The 17272-nt window shown below is 44.9% G+C and overlaps 1 protein-coding gene across 4 annotated transcripts in view; it reads right to left on the bottom strand.

The window, feature by feature from the left end:
• Positions 1–17272, bottom strand: part of UBE2F (ubiquitin conjugating enzyme E2 F (putative)) — a 75594-nt gene that overhangs the window by 15900 nt on the left and 42422 nt on the right. For 3 of the 4 annotated variants that reach the window (XM_031008534.3, XM_019022423.4, XM_004033427.5), the window contains exons 5-6: positions 10110–10177; positions 1319–1389 (exon numbers count right to left, since the gene is read on the bottom strand). In XM_031008534.3, coding sequence (XP_030864394.1) covers positions 1319–1389; positions 10110–10177 — 139 coding nt within the window. The remainder of the gene's footprint in view (positions 1–1318; positions 1390–10109; positions 10178–17272) is intronic. The other variant, XM_063695338.1, reaches the window with a different exon arrangement.

The following is a 17272-nucleotide window of genomic DNA, read 5'->3' as shown; positions in this document are numbered from 1 at the left end:
CGGTGGCTCACGCCTGTAATCCCAGCACTCTAGGAGGCCGAGGCGGGCAGATCACGAGGTCAGGAGATTGAGACCATCCTGGCTAACACAGTGAAACCCCATCTCCACTAAAAAATACAAAAATTAGCCGGGCGTAGTGGTGGGCGCCTGTAGTCCCAGCTACTCGGGACGCTGAGGCAGGAGAATGGCGTGAACCCGGGAGGCGGAGCTTGCAGTGAGCTCAGATCGCGCCACTGCACTCCAGCCTGGGCAACAAAGAGAGACTCCATCTCAAAAAAAAAAAGAGAAAGGGATCCTGAGGTAAGATTTCCAGCAGCCACACTTTACACATTTCCTTTCAAAGGTGATTAGTGTTTACTAAGGAGAGAGGAACGAAAGAAAAGAGATACGGAAGTTGAGCATGAGAAATGACTTAGGCCACTAATTGCATTTCATGTCAAAAGTAGGAGAAATGTGCTAAGAAAACACTTTGTGCCTACTTTCCAAACTGGCTGAGTGTGAGGCACATACAGGTCAAATACCTAGCCTAAAGTCCCACAGCTGCCCCGGGCAGCCGGGCAGGGGTGGGGCGGGGGCGGGGGCGGCGAGCTGGACTCAGGTCCAGGTGGTCTGATATCAATGCCCCTGCAATCAACCTTGCTGCCTTAAAGTGATGAAAGGGACAAAGTGCAGAAAAAATAAAGCCCAAATGTGAAACTTACTTTAAAAACCAACCAATCCACCTACACAACTTTTCCAGCAGCCTTAGGAGGAGAAATCAGTGATGCCTGACGTTCTGCCCATGCCAGGGATCAGGGACACAAGTCACAGCAGGCACGAAGCTCCGAGAGGCTGCCTGCCCCAAGTGCCCTGACATCTATCAGGACCATTTTGGTAGAGAGAGGGCAGCTTAAATACAAGTGCCCAAGGTCGTCTCAAGCCTGCCATCTACATTTTTTCTCCTGGGTATCTAAAATTAATCATATTTTCTCATCTTAGCTAAAATCAGCCACATGGAGGGAATGTGGTCTCTCATTTAAATAGGAGGGGAACAAGGCAAGGGACTCCAAGGGTCCATCCTGGGCAGGCAAGGAGGCTGCACTAAGAACTTAGTAGGGCTGTGGCCCCCAGAGGGCCAAGAGAAGACACTCGTCTGGAGGCAGAAGGTAGGGTAGGGTTTGGGAGCAGGCAGGCAACCGCAGCTACTTCAGCTGAGTTCAAGCCCTTCCTAATCTTGGCCATGCCTCAAAATCTTTTCAGAGGAGACAACATGTTTAAAAGCCCAACGCTTGCACATGACACTCACGAATGTAGAAGGAAGAAAAGACAAGAAACTCACCTCAGACATATTTCCCCTGTCTCTGTGATGTTGGGGTGCCAGATCTTGGTCAGGCATTTCACTTTGGGAGGCTGCAACACAGAGAGAATGAGAGAGATCACGCCGACAGTCTCTGCAAATCACATCTCCAGGCCAGAGCCTTACCACATCCCCTATCTAGACGCTTGTTTCATGGCTGACTCAGTGTGCAGTTTGACTCGCTGAACACGTGTTCAACCCTGAATACTGGCTCACCTCACCCATGAGGCATGTGTTGATGCGCTGCATCCACAAGGGCTAGTCTCAGCAGCAAAGTCTACCCGTGGGCTTCTGAGCACCTCTCTACAAGCCCCATGTGTCCTGCCAGCTGACAGTGCTGGTGACTGGACCTCTGTCACCTCCCACACCCCCTGGGTTTGGGACTGCAGAAGGTATCCACAGTGCACTCTAAGGAATAGTTCTACATCCTCTGGGTCCAAATCCAATCAGAAGCCCCAGATTCCTTTGCAATACAAGTTACTATGGCTGAAAGTTACTGCTCCTTGCAAGAACAGCCTGTTCCATTTGCTGGATTTTTCTGAAGATGCTATTGTCACATACATTTTCCTAGATGAAAGCCCTAGTCCACTTTACATTTAAAGGAGAGAAAGAGAATGAAAATGAATTTGTGGGGATAAAGTATATCAACATCATTTATGACTTGGCATGTTTGGATAAAGTTCTTTTAAGATTTTTCTAGTTTGGGCATGGTGGCTCACTTTGGGAGGCCACCTAAAAGAAGAAAATATAATTAGTGATAGATACCCAGGAGAAAAAAATCTCAGCACTTTGGGTGGTCGAGGTGGGAGGATTGCTTGTGGCCAAGAGTTTAAGATTAGCCAGGGCAATATAGTAAGACCCTGTCTCTCCAGGGAAAAAAAAAGAGCTGGGCATGGTAGCTCCTGCTTGTAGTCCCAGCTACTCAGGAGGCTGAGGTGGGAGAATCACTTGAGCTCAGAAGTTGTAGGCTGCAGTGAGCTATGATCGCACCATTGTACTCCAGCCTGGGTGACAGAGCGAGTCCCTGCCTCCAAACCAGAAAACCAAACCAAACCAAACCAAACCAGATTTCTCTGTTACAAAGGCAATCCATACTCAGAGAGAAAAGGACAACAGAAATGAAAAGAAACGTATGTAAATATATAATAAATTCTGCTGTCTTTCACTTTTGTTTTTTATGTAAGAATATATACACTCCATCAAAATGCTACCCAGAAATTATGTGACACCTGATGTACATGTGTTTATGCCTCTTTTCTAGGCCACACACATAGTGTGCATGCAGCATACTCCTTTTTCTTTATAGAAGAAAGCTGTGCTACATATGTTTTAGTTATTTCTGCCATCGTTTCAGATGGCATCCTGCATTCCATGGTACACCTGCCCGAGTTTAATAGGCACTTCCCTACTTCTGGGCCCTCAGGTTGCTTCCTCTTCTCCCAACCCTGCTCTATCAATGCAGGGTTCATCCTGGGTGAAATGTTTCCTCAGGATGAAGCCCAGGAAGAGGATCTGCTGGTCATAAACCCTAGCTTCTGATACACTGCTCATGTCCTTCAGAAGATGTGACACCCCGCCCGCCAACCCCGCCACAACCTGCAGTAAGGGAGAGGGCCTCTTCTCCAGGACCTCCCACAGAAAGGTCCCCTTGGTTAATATGCAGAAGTGTCAAATCACAGGCTCTCATCAGAAAGGTCATCTCAAAAAGGAATCAAACCTTTGTGAAATGGGTAACATTTTCCCTGTGTATCATCTGCTATTAACTTTTATTTATGATGTTTTCTGAGGAGTTTATTTTTGTAATCAAATTTTTATCTTTGATGCCATACTTAGAAAATACTTCACCATCCAAATATCCTCTTTAACTTTCTAGTAAACTTTTATAATGTCATCTTTTTATTTATTTGTATAAAGCAAAAATACTTTTTCGACACTCTAATGAGCATTCTTCCTAATTTCAAAATACCACAAAATCGGTAGATTCCAAAAAACTGATTAAACTGACTGTGCAAATCCATGTGTCTGAGGACAAAGAATTTAGGTTCAGAATGAGTTTAAATAAATTTCACATTGTGCTTTTCTACAAATAAATGGGAATGTATTTAATAGAAAGGAGGAACTGCATCTTTCCCTTCCACTGAGGCATTTGGGCTGCAGAGGGAAGGTCAGACTGCCATGAGGGGCAGGGCTCTGTGCCCCCCTCTGGGTCACTGGATGGTGGCAGGCTAGTGCTAGGCCAAGTCACCAACTCTCAGTTTTTGAAGGAACCTAGAAAACTGGCAAACTCACTCTCCCTCCCAAGCAGGTACCCCTTCTGCGGAGGCCCTCACACATGACCATGCAGCCTGGTGCTACCACATCTCCCAAAGGCTTGGGGGTATTCGCCCTTCCTCCTGTCCCCTTCACACCTTCCATAATTTGATGTTAACACAGATACCTCCTCTTGTCAACGGTCCTCTTAACTGTGGTTCCAGAACAGAGGGCAAAACTCTGTACCTGGCTTCTGACATACATACTTTCCAAACTGAATTAGGCCTGTAGCCCCTTCCCCAACACCAGTGGCCCACAGCTAGACCAACAAGCAATGCCCAGCCCTCCCACATTCCCCCTCAGTGCTTGGCACGGCCACCATCACTCACCCTGCCAGAAGCCTAATGTATGACAAATCTGGCCTCTCAAACCAACAGAGAACTGGGTTATTTGGTGGGTCACTGGTTACCCATTTGGAAAAACACAGTGTTCCAAATGCATTAAAATTAAACATAAAAGAGAATTACAGGACTAGAAGAAAATGTAGATGACTGTCTTGGGGTCTGAAGGCTGCTTTAAGCATAACGTAACATACAAAACTCAAGCAGTGAAACAAAAAAACCAAACTTGTATAGAACGACTAAAGACGGCAAACGCAAAACAAAGAAAGTATTTACAGCATAGCTAAAAAACCGAAGAAAAAAGTTTCACATACTTTGCTTGTAAGGACTCTAGTAAATCTAGAAGAAAAACAAATATCCCCAATGGAAACATGGGCAAAGGACATAATAGCAGCTCATAAAAAATATAAACAGCTTATTAGTGGGAAATACTATTCAGCATCTGACTTAAGAAATGAAAATGTAATTGCTTGAATCCAGGAGGCGGAGGTTACAGTGAGCTGAGACTGTGCCACCGGACTCCAGCCTGGGGGACAGAGAAAGACTCTGTCTCAAAAAAAAAAAAAAAAAAAGAAAAGAAAAGAAAAAGAAATGACAATCGGATATTAAATGAGATACCATTTCCTCCCAAAATGGCAACAGCAACAACAAAAAGGCAAATATTCCACCTTGGTAATTGCTTAGGGAAACGGAATTTTCAAACATGGATGGTGAGGATGCCAACTGGCATTCCTCTCTGCAAGGTAATTTAATAGGATTTATCCAGAACCTTAAAATGGAGCATCAATTACTCAATACCCATAATGCCATGTCTAGGAACTGATCCAGAGGAAAGAGGCAGACAGACATAAGATGCATGCCCCAGACTTACCTCACAACCCTATTTATTCTGGGGCAGCAGACCACAGCCTACAGACCAAATCGAGGCGGGGACTGTTTTCACATGGTCAAAGACTGGTTTTTACATTTCTAAAAGGTTATTGAAAAAACAAAAAAGAATATGGGACAGAGACCATGTGGTCCACAGAGCCTAAAATATTTATTGCTTAGCCCTTTACAGAAAGTCTGCTTTACACTGCAAAAGGTTGGTCAACCAGTGACCAATGATAAAGGACTGGTTTAAATGATACATCATACAAGGAAGTGCTCTTATTAATAATGATGCAATCGTGCATTGACTGACATGAATGTGTACGTCCATCATATTATGACGGGAAAGCCCCAAGTTACCAGACTATGTGTAGCATCACCCCATTGGCATGTGGAATTTATACTGTCTGCAACAGACATTAGAGAGTCAGGGTGATCATCTCTGGATGGAGAGATTACGGGTTATTATTATTGTATTTTTGCATGGCCGTGTTGTCTCAATTCCCTACAAAGTCTGATAATTTCATATGAAGAAGAAGGGAGAGTGGGAGTTCAGGTGTCACTTGTGGTCGTCATCACTGCTGTTCAACAAGTGTCTCTGGCTCTCCTCCTCCACGGCCCATGGCAGGACTGGCCTTCCTTAGTCCCTCCGGGCTGGCCATGGTCATGATACCTGATTTGGCCAACAACATGTGAGGAGACGTGGTGTCTTCACTTCCAGGAGGAAACCAGAGCCAAGAACAAAGAGCTGTAATCCTTTCTCCTGCTGCAGCACACAGCTTCCTCCGACCAGTCCTGACCGACGCACCTGAGGGCTGTGTGACACCACAGGCCAGCTAGGGTCTGGGCTAAGGCTCTCTCCTCCTCCAAGGCATCCCCAGGCCATGTCACGTGCTCCTCCTCTGGGCATCCCCACCAGCCTGAGGAATAGCCGTCGCCCACATCACCACCCGGGCTCCTCATTGTCATGTCAGCGTCTGTCTCCCCAGAGACTGAAATTCTTAAAAGGCCACCAAGTTCCCATCCTTGGCCCTCCAGTGTCTGACACGGAGCCTGGCACAATGTAGGAGCTTACTAAATGTCACTACATCCGTTTGGACAGTTTCTAAACTGACAAATTACAAGGCAGGCTTTAGGCTAGGAGTTAAACTCCAGAGGCAAAGGGACAAAAACACAAAGAAAATTTGAATTTTAGCTGCTGGGATATTGGGTGGGGTGGGGGATTCCAAATGGATATTTTTCTTTTAAAAGTTTATTCTAAAATAATGATCGACTTTATTAAAGGTTTTCCACATTCACAGTCTTAATAACAGACCTTCACTGCAGGAACTGTAACTCTTAGGAGATAAGTCCTTATGAAGTACAGAAATTGTGTCAAGTCAGTCATGGCAGTGAAGCAGATGCACCCTGAGAAGCCCCAGCCCATCCCTAGGCTCCGCACTGGCTGCTGCTGTGTCCGTTCTCACTGACCCACCTGGTGCCCTCAGAGTGTGCCCTCACACTCTATCCTGAATGCCTGTGCCTATGTGATTTTCCTATGCTGACTGAATTATTTCATCTCTCTTCTACACTAAGTTTGTAGGGGGCAGAGAGAGGGGCAACCACTGAACAATTTGTGTTTTTGCCTAGCATGGCAGGCACAGGCTACACACTGGAAGTAGTGTGGGCAAGACGGCTGGCACTCCCTCAGGGCTCACAGCCCAGTGGGAAAGAGATGCTCAGGAGAATCTGTAAGCAATGATTCATTATAAACATGGCAAATGCAACTACTTTTGTGTTCAGCCAAGTACTACACCCTAATGATCCCCTGGAGACGCCCTGCTGGGGACACCAGTGACATATGCTGGCCCCTAAGGAAGTTGCCCCACACTTGCCTGAATGAGAGGCAGACAGGAAGAAAACAAGAGAAGGGAACAGGAGGCTGGGTGCAGTGGCTCATGGCTGGAATCCCAGTACTATGGGAGGCCAAGGCTGGAGGATCACCTGAGGTCAGGAGTTCGAGACCAACCCGGCCAACATGGTGAAACCCCGTCTCTACTAAAACTATAAAAATTAGCCGGGCGTGGTGGCAGGCACCTGTAATCCCAGCTACTCGGGAGGCTGAGGCAGGAGAATCACTTGAATCCAGGTGGCAGAGGTTGCGGTGAGCCAAGATCATGCCATTGCACTCCAGCCTGGGTGACAAGAGTGAAACTCCATCTCATTAAAAAAAAAAAAAAAAGAAAAAGGCTGAGCACAGTGGCTCCCCAGCACTTTGGGAGGCCGAGGCGGGCAGATCACCTGAGGTCGAGAGTTTGAGACCAGCCTGACCAACATGGAGAAACTCCGTCTCTACTAAAAATACAAAATTAGCTCGGCATGGTGGTACATGCGTGTAATCCCAGCTACTCAGGAGGTTGAGGCAGGACAATCACTTGAACCCGCAGGCAGAGGTTGTGGTGAGCCGAAATCGTGCTAGCCTGGGCAACAGAGTGAGACTCTGTATCAAAAAAAAAAAAAAAGGCGGGGGGACAGGAAGGAAAGGCTGGGGAAAGGAGAGGAAAGGACCCTACAGAAGCAGGGTAGGAACATGGTTCATGCAGAGCCACCAGCTGCTCTCAGTACTTCTGGGTTTGAGAACATGGGGTTTTATTCCTGATGAAATCTGACCAGCCCATCATTTATGAAACTTCCAAAAGAGACAGCAGTGGAAATAGAAAAATGTAAGATCATCGTTACAGAGCTAAAGGTCAAACACAGCACACAGAACTTCAGAAAGGCTGCACGGGAATGATGTTTCCCCACAGGGACTAGTAGTGGGGAGGGGAGAGGGGGGCTGGGGAATAGCAGGTCTGAGAGAAGGACAGGAAAATTTAAGCCTTACCCCTCCACCTCAACCTCTGGGCCAGTCTCAAACTAATAAGGGAAACTAATAAGGGAAACAAGTCTTCAAGGCTCAGTGGCTTTCAAGTCATTCTTTATTCCATTTTCCTTCCTATTTCTTGAAGTCACAAATGGGACAAGACAGAATGACAAACATTTTCTCACCACCTGATGTGGTAGGAAGGGCACACGCTTAAAAGCTGGGCAGCCCTGGACATTAAGTGACTTCAACAATTCAGCCGTCTCCATTGGCAAAGCTAATGTTTTTAACTTTAGCTTTCAGAACCCTAACTTCCTAATGTATAAAGATATGAATGTTAAGATCACCCACTGACAGGAGGCTAGGGCAGGAGAATTGCTTGAACCCGGGAGCTGGTGGTTGCAGTGAGCTGAGATCACGCCACAGCACTCCAGCCTGGGGAACAGAGCAAGACTCCGTCTCTAAATAAATAAATAAATAAATAACCCACTGAACCATCAGAAGAATGAAATAAAGAAATGTGAGTCAAGACACCTGGCACACAGAGGCTCTCAATCATGCCCATTCCTTCCCTGGTATTTTCTCTTAGTTTGCTTTCTTCCTATCGTGAAAACAAGGAGCTCTGCTCCTAGATGATGCCAGATATACCTGAAACAATGGTTCTCTGATGCCTCACGACTTGTCTGGAAAGTTTATCAGCTTACACTTAACTCCCTGCTATGACATCCAGAACGGTATGTCATAAGTATTTAGCGGCAAATCTAAATACAGAATTTTAAATACTGTATGCCTGTTTGTTTCCAGAAACCACCAAAGAGTCCCCAAATTCTAAACATCTGTACTGAAACCAAGCCTCTGGAACCACCTCCCACCGGACATGGTGCAGTGCTCCGTCGACAGGTTTCTCAGTGTGGTTTGGGAAGGATGGAAAGTCTCAGCAGGTGGTGGATGGACAAAGACTGTAAATGTGTATTTTCCCGTCTTTGTCTACAAATTTAAAAATTTCTTGGGCTGCCAACTCTTCCCTATCCCCATAAATTACATTTCAAAAAGAACCTTAAATGGAGCAGTCCGGTAAAAAGTCAATTTCCATAATGAAGGTTTGCTTCTAAAACAAGTGTTGCAGCCACTGAACGGAGCCCAGTTGCTGGGGTTGGGGGGCAACTCCACTCGTCAGGCAGTGGGAGCACACTTCCCACAAGCGAAGTCACAGGCACAGTGTCCCCAATGCCCACATCCTCATGATGGGAGTGAGGCTTCCTTTTCTCTGGCAGCACCATCAGCTTGTGCTTTCCTACTGGACGGGCCAAGAGGGTTAGTTAGAACACGTGAGGAGGAATACATATCTATGGTGCACGCCAATAAGACAAGCACGCTGAACTGCCTGTACGTCAACCCCTGGCAATTTGGGCCGAGACACATCACACCTGTCCCTGAAGCGCAGCCACACCTCCTCTAATACCCCAACTCGGGGGTGTGGAATTATTCAGACTCTCCAGTGGTTTGTCACTGCCAAATCGAAAATGCCCAACCAAACCCCTACATCTGAGTTTTCCCATTTTTTCCTCTATTCTTCCCCAACTCCAATTCTTCACTCGAGTTGACCTGGCCCTATCTGCCTTCTGCAGGTTGCAAGTTCTCATGTCCACACCTGTCACCACAGTTCACCACATTTCCATGTCACCTAGAATACCCTCCCCTGGTTCTGGGCCACATCGGGGTGACTCCAGTTAGATTTCCCCCTAAAAGCTTAACTAGCCCCAACCACTTTCCAAAGTGATGATTACTTTCCCTTCTCTGAATTCTCAAAAACTGGTTTCCTATCATTGATCAGTATCACTACTGTCTTCTACTTACCATTTTTATCGCTTTATCAACTGTCTACACTTTATCTCTCCTAATTGGTCTGTAAGTTCCACCAAAGCAAAGACATAATGTAATGGTATTTGGTATAATTATTGCCTAAAAGGATCTTTGAGGGATTAACATAAAACTATAGGTATAAATTACTTATAGTTTAAACTACAAGTCACTGTTCTCTGAAATTCTAAAATACACATTTTATAGACTTCCAGAATTTTGGTGTTGTATCATGAACAAAACTACAGTCATTTTATTAAATGCTTTTTTTCTTCAGTGCCAGACTGTAACAGATAAGAGTTATAGAAAATACACAGGCAGGCTGCCTGGCACATAGTACTCATAAGTATTTGTTGAATAAACGAATTCTCTACTAACACTCTAAATACTGCTGATGAGTGACATTCATCACAAAAATACTGAAGTGAGTACTCAGTCACACATGGACACACGCAGAGGGGAGTGCTAGGGCCCTGTGCCAGTGGCGGGCCACAGCCACAGGCAGCCCCGCCCGAGAAGTAAAACAACAGGCTCAACGCAGGCTACTCACCACCATGTTGTACGCATCGGGAACTTCAGTTTCAAACTGAAATTTTCCACCCTGGTAGTAACCCTCATCTATCAAAAAACACAAAACAAAACAAAAAAATCCTTTAAATTAAAAAAAAAAGGAAACAAAAAGCAAACACTCTGTTAGGATATGGCAAATACAGAGAATCAGGAGTTTAAAAACAGGCCTGCAGAGTTCCTCGGTTCCATCACCAAATGCACACACGCTGGTGGAAGTCCTGCCCCTGCCTGAACAGAAATGGGCTCCATGCTGTCACCCGCCTGCTGTCTGTCTTCTCAGGGGGCCGAGCACACCCTCAGGGAAGGGAAGGGACATCCTTCTGGAGCCATCTGCCTGGCCTCCTTGCATCCTACCATCTTCCTGGAACCTACAACCCTCCGAACACATCTCATGCCTTAAGTGACTTCTTTATCTGCTTACTGCTGGTCTCCCCAAGAGAATGCCAATTGGAGGACACAAGACTAACAGTCACCAACAAACCCTTACTGAGCACCCAACCTCTGCTGGGCATGGTTCTAGGCCTTGGGGACACAGCAGTGAACCTGACAGAATCACTGCCTCAGTGATTGCTTGGTGCAGCCTTCAGAACAGAGCAGGCCTTCTAGAAACGCGGGCTGGTAGGCACGAAGGAGGATGCCCAGGGTCTGAGCATCACCACATTGCCATCCACATGCTGTGTACCCCCACTCCCTCTTTACCCCGCCCCCCACACCCTGTAGACCCCACAGGGCAGTCCCTCTCCTCAGGTGGTACCCAGCCTGGGGTCACTAAGTGGCTGCTGGTGCCAGCAGAGGGCACTTCAGCATGAATGAGCTTGGAAAAGCCACTGGAAATAAATTATTCTCAATTTTCAAATTTGACAGAATTAGCACCATTTTAAAATTAAAATTCAACTTCCCCTAAAATATTTATCATCATGAACAAACCAGTAATATTAAATCTTTTCATTTTCCTCAAATTTTTATATGAAATGAATGCATAACAGCAAGTTGTTAGCCTCAAACAAGTCATCATTAAAAAAAAATTCCGTTCCTTAAGAGTTGAGACCGTATCAACATTTATGTCATCTAGTAGTTAAAACTGGCATTACCTGGACCCTAACATTTTTTTTCTTTGCCAATTTGATAGAAGAGAAATACCAGTTCTCTTTTATTTTACATTCTCTGATGAATACTAGTGAGGCTAAAATTTATATGATTATTGGTCATTTATGTTTTTCTTTTAAGAACTGAATGATCAATGTTCTGAAACTCTCCTTTTATTACTGAGGTATTCATCTTTTAATTACCAATATAAAAATCTCTTAATTAGCCTTTGCTTTTTAAATAGGCTACAAGCAATTTTTCTTAGTCTGCTGTTTGCATTTTGATTTTGTGGTTTCTGAACACTAGTTTTCCATTTTTAAGAAGCTAATCTTTCTTTAGGGTTTCTGTCCTTGGGGTCATGCTTAGAAAAGGCCTTTCCCAACCAAGATTACATCAATATCCTCTTATATTTTCTTCTAGTAATTTAATGGTTTCATAGATTACATTTAATCAGCTCATTCATTCATCAACTGATTACAGACTAAGGTCGTATTTTTTTTCCTAACTGGTTGCTTAATCACCCTGACGGCATTTATTATTCTAGCCTTCCTCCACTTATTTGAGATGCGTATTTCTAGTTTTTATAAATACACTTGGATTTCTGAGTGGCAGTATAAAGTCTCTGGCAAAGATACTTGTTTGGGGAAATTTTTAACTCCAGATATAAGAACTTTTCAAATAAGTGGCATCTTAGATATAAAATACTCAGAGTGTACTCCTTGTTCGTCAAAGCATGTGTGGATGTTGGTGTCTTACACGTATTCTGATATTGACCACTGTGGCACAACACAGAAATCCAATGCCAGGCTTAACATTACAAACCACGCAGTCCACTCTGTGAACTGTTACACAGCTTTTGGATGATGCTGCTTCACCCGCGCTGTCCTTTTCCTTTCCCTTAGGAATGATTACTACCCATGCGAGACACCCTGGTCGTGGCTGTGCTCTGGCCATTCCATCCTGCCATGCTATATTTTTTCTCTAGTTGGCTTTCCAGTTCATGGATTACAGAGTTTCAACTCTATCGCCTACCACTTTCAAAGATGTTATTTGGTCTAATATGATTATCACTTCACCTTATTCCCTCTGCTCCAGTCAAGTTCTTACTTAATAATTATTAGGATTATATCTTCTCTTAACTCATTAAAAAGTGAGAACAGACTGTTTTATTTTTTTCTCTTTCATGAAACAAATCTCGCTCAGGAAAATGATCTGCTCCTGCATCAGTACTTCTTTTTCCCTCTTTGAAGTTGCACAGTTTTTAGACCTGATCCAAATCTGCTTATTTATTATTGAATTTGCCCAGAAATTCCACAGTCCAACTTAAAAAGCAGCTTGGGAGCAGACTGGACTGAGATGAAACCCAAGAGCATCTCTTATTTACCAGGTTTCCTTCACAATGTCCCCAGCTTAAGAGTTCAGATTCACCTTCTACACCTGGCTCTGGGAGTACCTGGCCCAAGGCGGAGACGGTTCAAGGAAGGCCTGCTCACTTCCACAGCCGGCAGGTAGTGGACTCATTGAGAATGTCTGTAACTACACGTGCACCGTGGCCCACAGCACAGTATACAAGTCCAGGACAGGCCAATTCTATGTTACTATCGTCCATGGCTGCTGGGACTGAAAACATATTTCTCAGACAACCAGGTTTTAAAATACAATAATGAAATGCAACTGAGGGAAGCTCCTGGCACTCAGCTCTCAATCAGCCAGCCTGGCCCCTGCCCCACTGTTACAATTAGAGGAATTATCCTCCTCTTTCCTTGTGCTTTAGAGCCCACTTCTCACTACCTTTGAGGAACCATACTCCAGTGTCTTCAAGATTACCGAGAGCCCTGGGAAAACAAACCTTTTGAAGGGGTATGTCGGCACAAATCACTGTGACAGAATCCATTTCTAGATTCTAGATGGCCGACATCCACATATGCTCTGTCTGGTAACAAATCTGTGGACAACGCCCTTGAGGCCAAGGAGTCATGCCAGCTCTCCGTCCCACCTCCTCTTCTACAACCTTCTTCCCCCCCCTGTAAAAAAAGTACCATCTCCCCCTGTACTAGAATGAACTGCCTCGAGGAGTGGACATTCCCAGAGGACAAAAGTACCCGTGACGCACTGATAAGGGTAAAGCCACCTCAAAGCGACACATTAAGGTAGGGTTGTGCTTTTCCCTATATTTGCTTTTTCCCCCACCACTGTGTCTCCATTCGCTTTTCCCTATCTATAACCATTTCTTTCTTTCTTTTTTTAAATTATTTATTTATTTTTGAGACAGAGTCTCATTCAATTGCTCAGGCTGGGGTGCACAGCTCACTGCAGCCTCGAACTCCAGGGCTCAGGTGATCCTCCCACCTCAACCACCCAAGTAGCTGGGACTACAGGTGTGTGCCACCACGCCCAGCTAATTTTTTGTAGAGATGGGGTCTCACCATGCTGCCCAGGCTGGTCTCAAACTCCTGACCACAAGCGATCTGCCCATCTTGGCCTCCCCAAAGTGCTGGGATTACAGGCATGAGCCACCACGCCTGGCCTATACCCATTTCTGTAAAGGACAAAGCATGGTATTATAAATAGTATGTCCTAGTTCACGCTGGAGTGTCTTGGGTTCAGACACTGTGGAGTCTGATGGCAGGGATGATGAAAACTTCATTTAGTAGCTTCAAACCCTAGACCACTGTAAAAGCAGGCATTACCCCTTTGAGAGCCAAGCAAAGAGGATGCCAAGAAACAACAGCCATGGTGCCTTCCTCCACCTAGGGCACCGGTTCCACGTCTCACCTATCTAACTAGGAACCTCCAGGAGCTCAGAGTGAGATGGCTGTCAGAGGCATATTGATAGAATGAAAATGAAGTAAGACTTTTGCCTGAGGGAAAGAGCGATTTCGCAGACTAGTTTGACAATTAATGTATATGGCAGATAGTTTTGATAAACTGAATGGGCTGAATCTGGAGCTCCAAGCTTTGGGTGAAAATAGGAAGAATGTAATAAGATTTTTAAAAATACTACATTGGTATAATATTAGTATGCTGAAATTAATAATACTGCTGTTTTTCTCAACTCTTCCTCAGCATTTCCAGCAAAAGCCTGCAAAGCTGCTCTGAAGTGAGGAGTGACAGATCTAACTATTCAGGGTAGAAAAGCATTTGATGTCCCTGCAGATGACAGGGATTGGTAAAGTGATTCTGGTGGACACTTCAGAAACTGAAGCAAAGGACTCCAATGACTGAGTGACAAAGCCTTCTCCAAGTCAGGTGGCTTCCAATTCTCTACTTTCAACAAAATGGAAGAAGGAATCTAATCTAACAGTCAGTGGAAAAATCATGAAAATATTTTATATGACGACAGGCAAGGTGACTCGTGCCTGTAATCCCAGCACTTTGCGCGGCCAAGGCAGGTGGCTTGCTTGAGCTCAAGAGTTTGAGACCAGCCTGAGCAACATGGCAAAACCCCATCTCCACAGAAAAAAAAAAAAAAAAATTGCCAGGTATGGTGGTATGTGCCTGTAGTCCCAGCTACTTGGGAGGCTGAGGTGGGAGGATTGCTTGAGCCTGGAAATTTCAGGCTGCAGTGAGCCATGACTGCACCACTTCACTCCAGCCTGGGCAACAGAGTGAGACCCTGTCTCAAAAAAAAGAAAATACTTTGTACAATCTTTGGCCTTTAACTTTGAAGTCCAAAGACAAAATGGCACAGCCATAACAAGACAACTTCCATGCCCATCTAATCTACTTATTTATGTGAACAAGCAGTCCTGAGTGTTTATATCTATAAAGACAAAATAATGGAAGAAAACTGGTATCAGACCTTTGTTTCTAGCATAAAATAATATTCATTCACAAATGCATCAATTTAATCAGGGAAAATGCTAATAGTAACCCCATCATTTTCAGAGATACACTGCAAGTGAAATGTTTAATTATCATCAAAATTTGCTTAAATTCATTATTCATTACACAAATAGTTGATGAGTGCCCACCATGTGCCACACAGTTCTAGGCCCTGGTGACACATCAACAAGAGATAATTCCCGCCCTTATGAAGCGTATATTCTAGTGGAAGGGAGAGAAAATACATAAATTATATAATAGAAGGAGTAGAAAGTGGGAAGAGGCTGCAGTTTTAAGCAGGGAGGTCAGAGAAAATGATGACTTGAAGGAGGAGGGTACTGGGGTGAAGGACACTCCACGCAGATGAAACAGGGTGGGTACGGTAAGAGGCCTAGTATGTTCCGTGAACCCTGCAGAAGCCAGTGTGGTCAGAGAGTGAGGTGGAGGAAGAGGACCTGAGCCCAAAGAGGGAGCAGATGCAAAGGGTGTTGGGCCCTGCAGGCCCCTGCATGTAGCTGGCTCTGATTCAGAGTGAGATGGGGCCATGAAAGGGGTCTGAGTAGGGGAGGGACAGGAGCATATAAATGGATCACAGAGCAGGAGCCCAGTTGTGGTTATCTGTTGTAATCATCCAGGTGAGAGATGGTAATGGTTAGGATCAGGGTGGGAGCAGGTGAAGTAGACAGATTTTGAAGGCAGCAACATCAGAATTTGCTGACAGATTAGGCATGGAGGGAGGAGAGAAGGAGTCAAAGAAGATCTTTGACCTTGCAATGGAAAAGGCAGAGTTGCTACCATGAAGATAAAAGGACTGCAGATGGCACAACTGTGTGAAGTTCAAATCAGACACATTAACTTGAGATTTCAAGTTGGCATCCCAGTGGAGGTGTTGAGTGGGCAGCTGACAGATCATTCTTGAGTACTGGGAGAGGTTGGATAGAGAGGGCAGTTTGGGAGCCATTCAGGGTAAAGCATTCTGATGTCACAAGATAGCCAGGACACCAGGGAACTGACTATACAGGTCCAAAGACAGGATGAAGCCTTGAGGTTCCCCCACTTAGAGGGGCTGGAAGATGAGGCAGAGGACAGGCAGCCAGAGACAAAGGAGGAAAAACCAGAAGCAGGAGCCTGTACAAATAACAACTGCAACAATCATTCAAAAGCAAATGTTTAACACTTAAGAGTCTTACAGTTATAGGAACTTTTCAAATAGTGAGCTCTGGGCCGGGCACGGTGGCTCACGCCTGTAATCCCAGCACTTTGGGAGGCGAAGGCAGGCGGATCACGAGGTCAAGAGCTCGAGACCAGCCTGGCCGACATGGTGAAACCCGCCTATACTAAGAATACAAAAATCAGCCAGGCATAGTGGCGGGTACTTGTATTCCCAGCTACTTGGGAGGCTGAGGCAGAAGAACTACTTGAACCCGGGAGGCAGAGGTTGCAGTGAGCCAAGATTGTGCCACTGCACTCCAGCCTGGGCAATAGAGCAAGACTCTGTATCGAAAAAAAAAAACAAATAAATAAAGCTCAATCTATCTATCTACCTGTATATCTAGTTACAGAAGAGTATAAAAAATGAGAAATAAAATACTTAAAAGCATAAAAATGTTTACATTAGGGTGCAATTCAAGGGAACAAGTGGAATGAAAACATGAGTGCCAGGAGAAAAACTAGCAAAGGTTTTCCAGCCAGTGAAGTAGAGCTTATTCACATCAAAATAAACAAAAAAACAAAAAAAACAAACAACTGTGAAGATGGGCGTATCTGTGGTGGTGGGCATATCTGTGGTATTTATATTCTACACTGGAAACATTTCAAAGAGTAATATAAGACTTTCATTTTTAAATGTCAATATTTACAGCACCCTGGAAGTGACATCCTATGCAAAGTTTAAACTTAAAAGGCTCTGATCCATCTCAGATCAGACTGTTGAAAGAGAAGAGACAGAGACAGATGGTGGAGAAGAGGAAGTGAGTGTGAGCGGAGGCAGGAGGCAGCACAGACATGGGCACCGGGGAGCGGGCAGGATTCTGGGATGCAGGGCTGCAGACAAAGGCACAATGACAGCTATTGTATAGAGATGCTGAGACTTAGAGGAAAACATGAACATAATGAGGAAAGAAATGGACGGTTAGGGGGAAAGCACCAAATGGAACGTCAACAGCTAGAAAATACAGTATCTGAAATGAAAAATTCACTGGATGCGCTTAACAGCAAATGAGACATTGCAGA

Source organism: Gorilla gorilla, chromosome 11 (genome assembly GCF_029281585.2).
Source record: "Gorilla gorilla gorilla isolate KB3781 chromosome 11, NHGRI_mGorGor1-v2.1_pri, whole genome shotgun sequence".
Lineage (NCBI taxonomy): Eukaryota > Metazoa > Chordata > Mammalia > Primates > Hominidae > Gorilla > Gorilla gorilla.
Note: the sequence above shows the minus strand (reverse complement) of the source record. Positions and strands in the feature narration are given on the sequence as shown.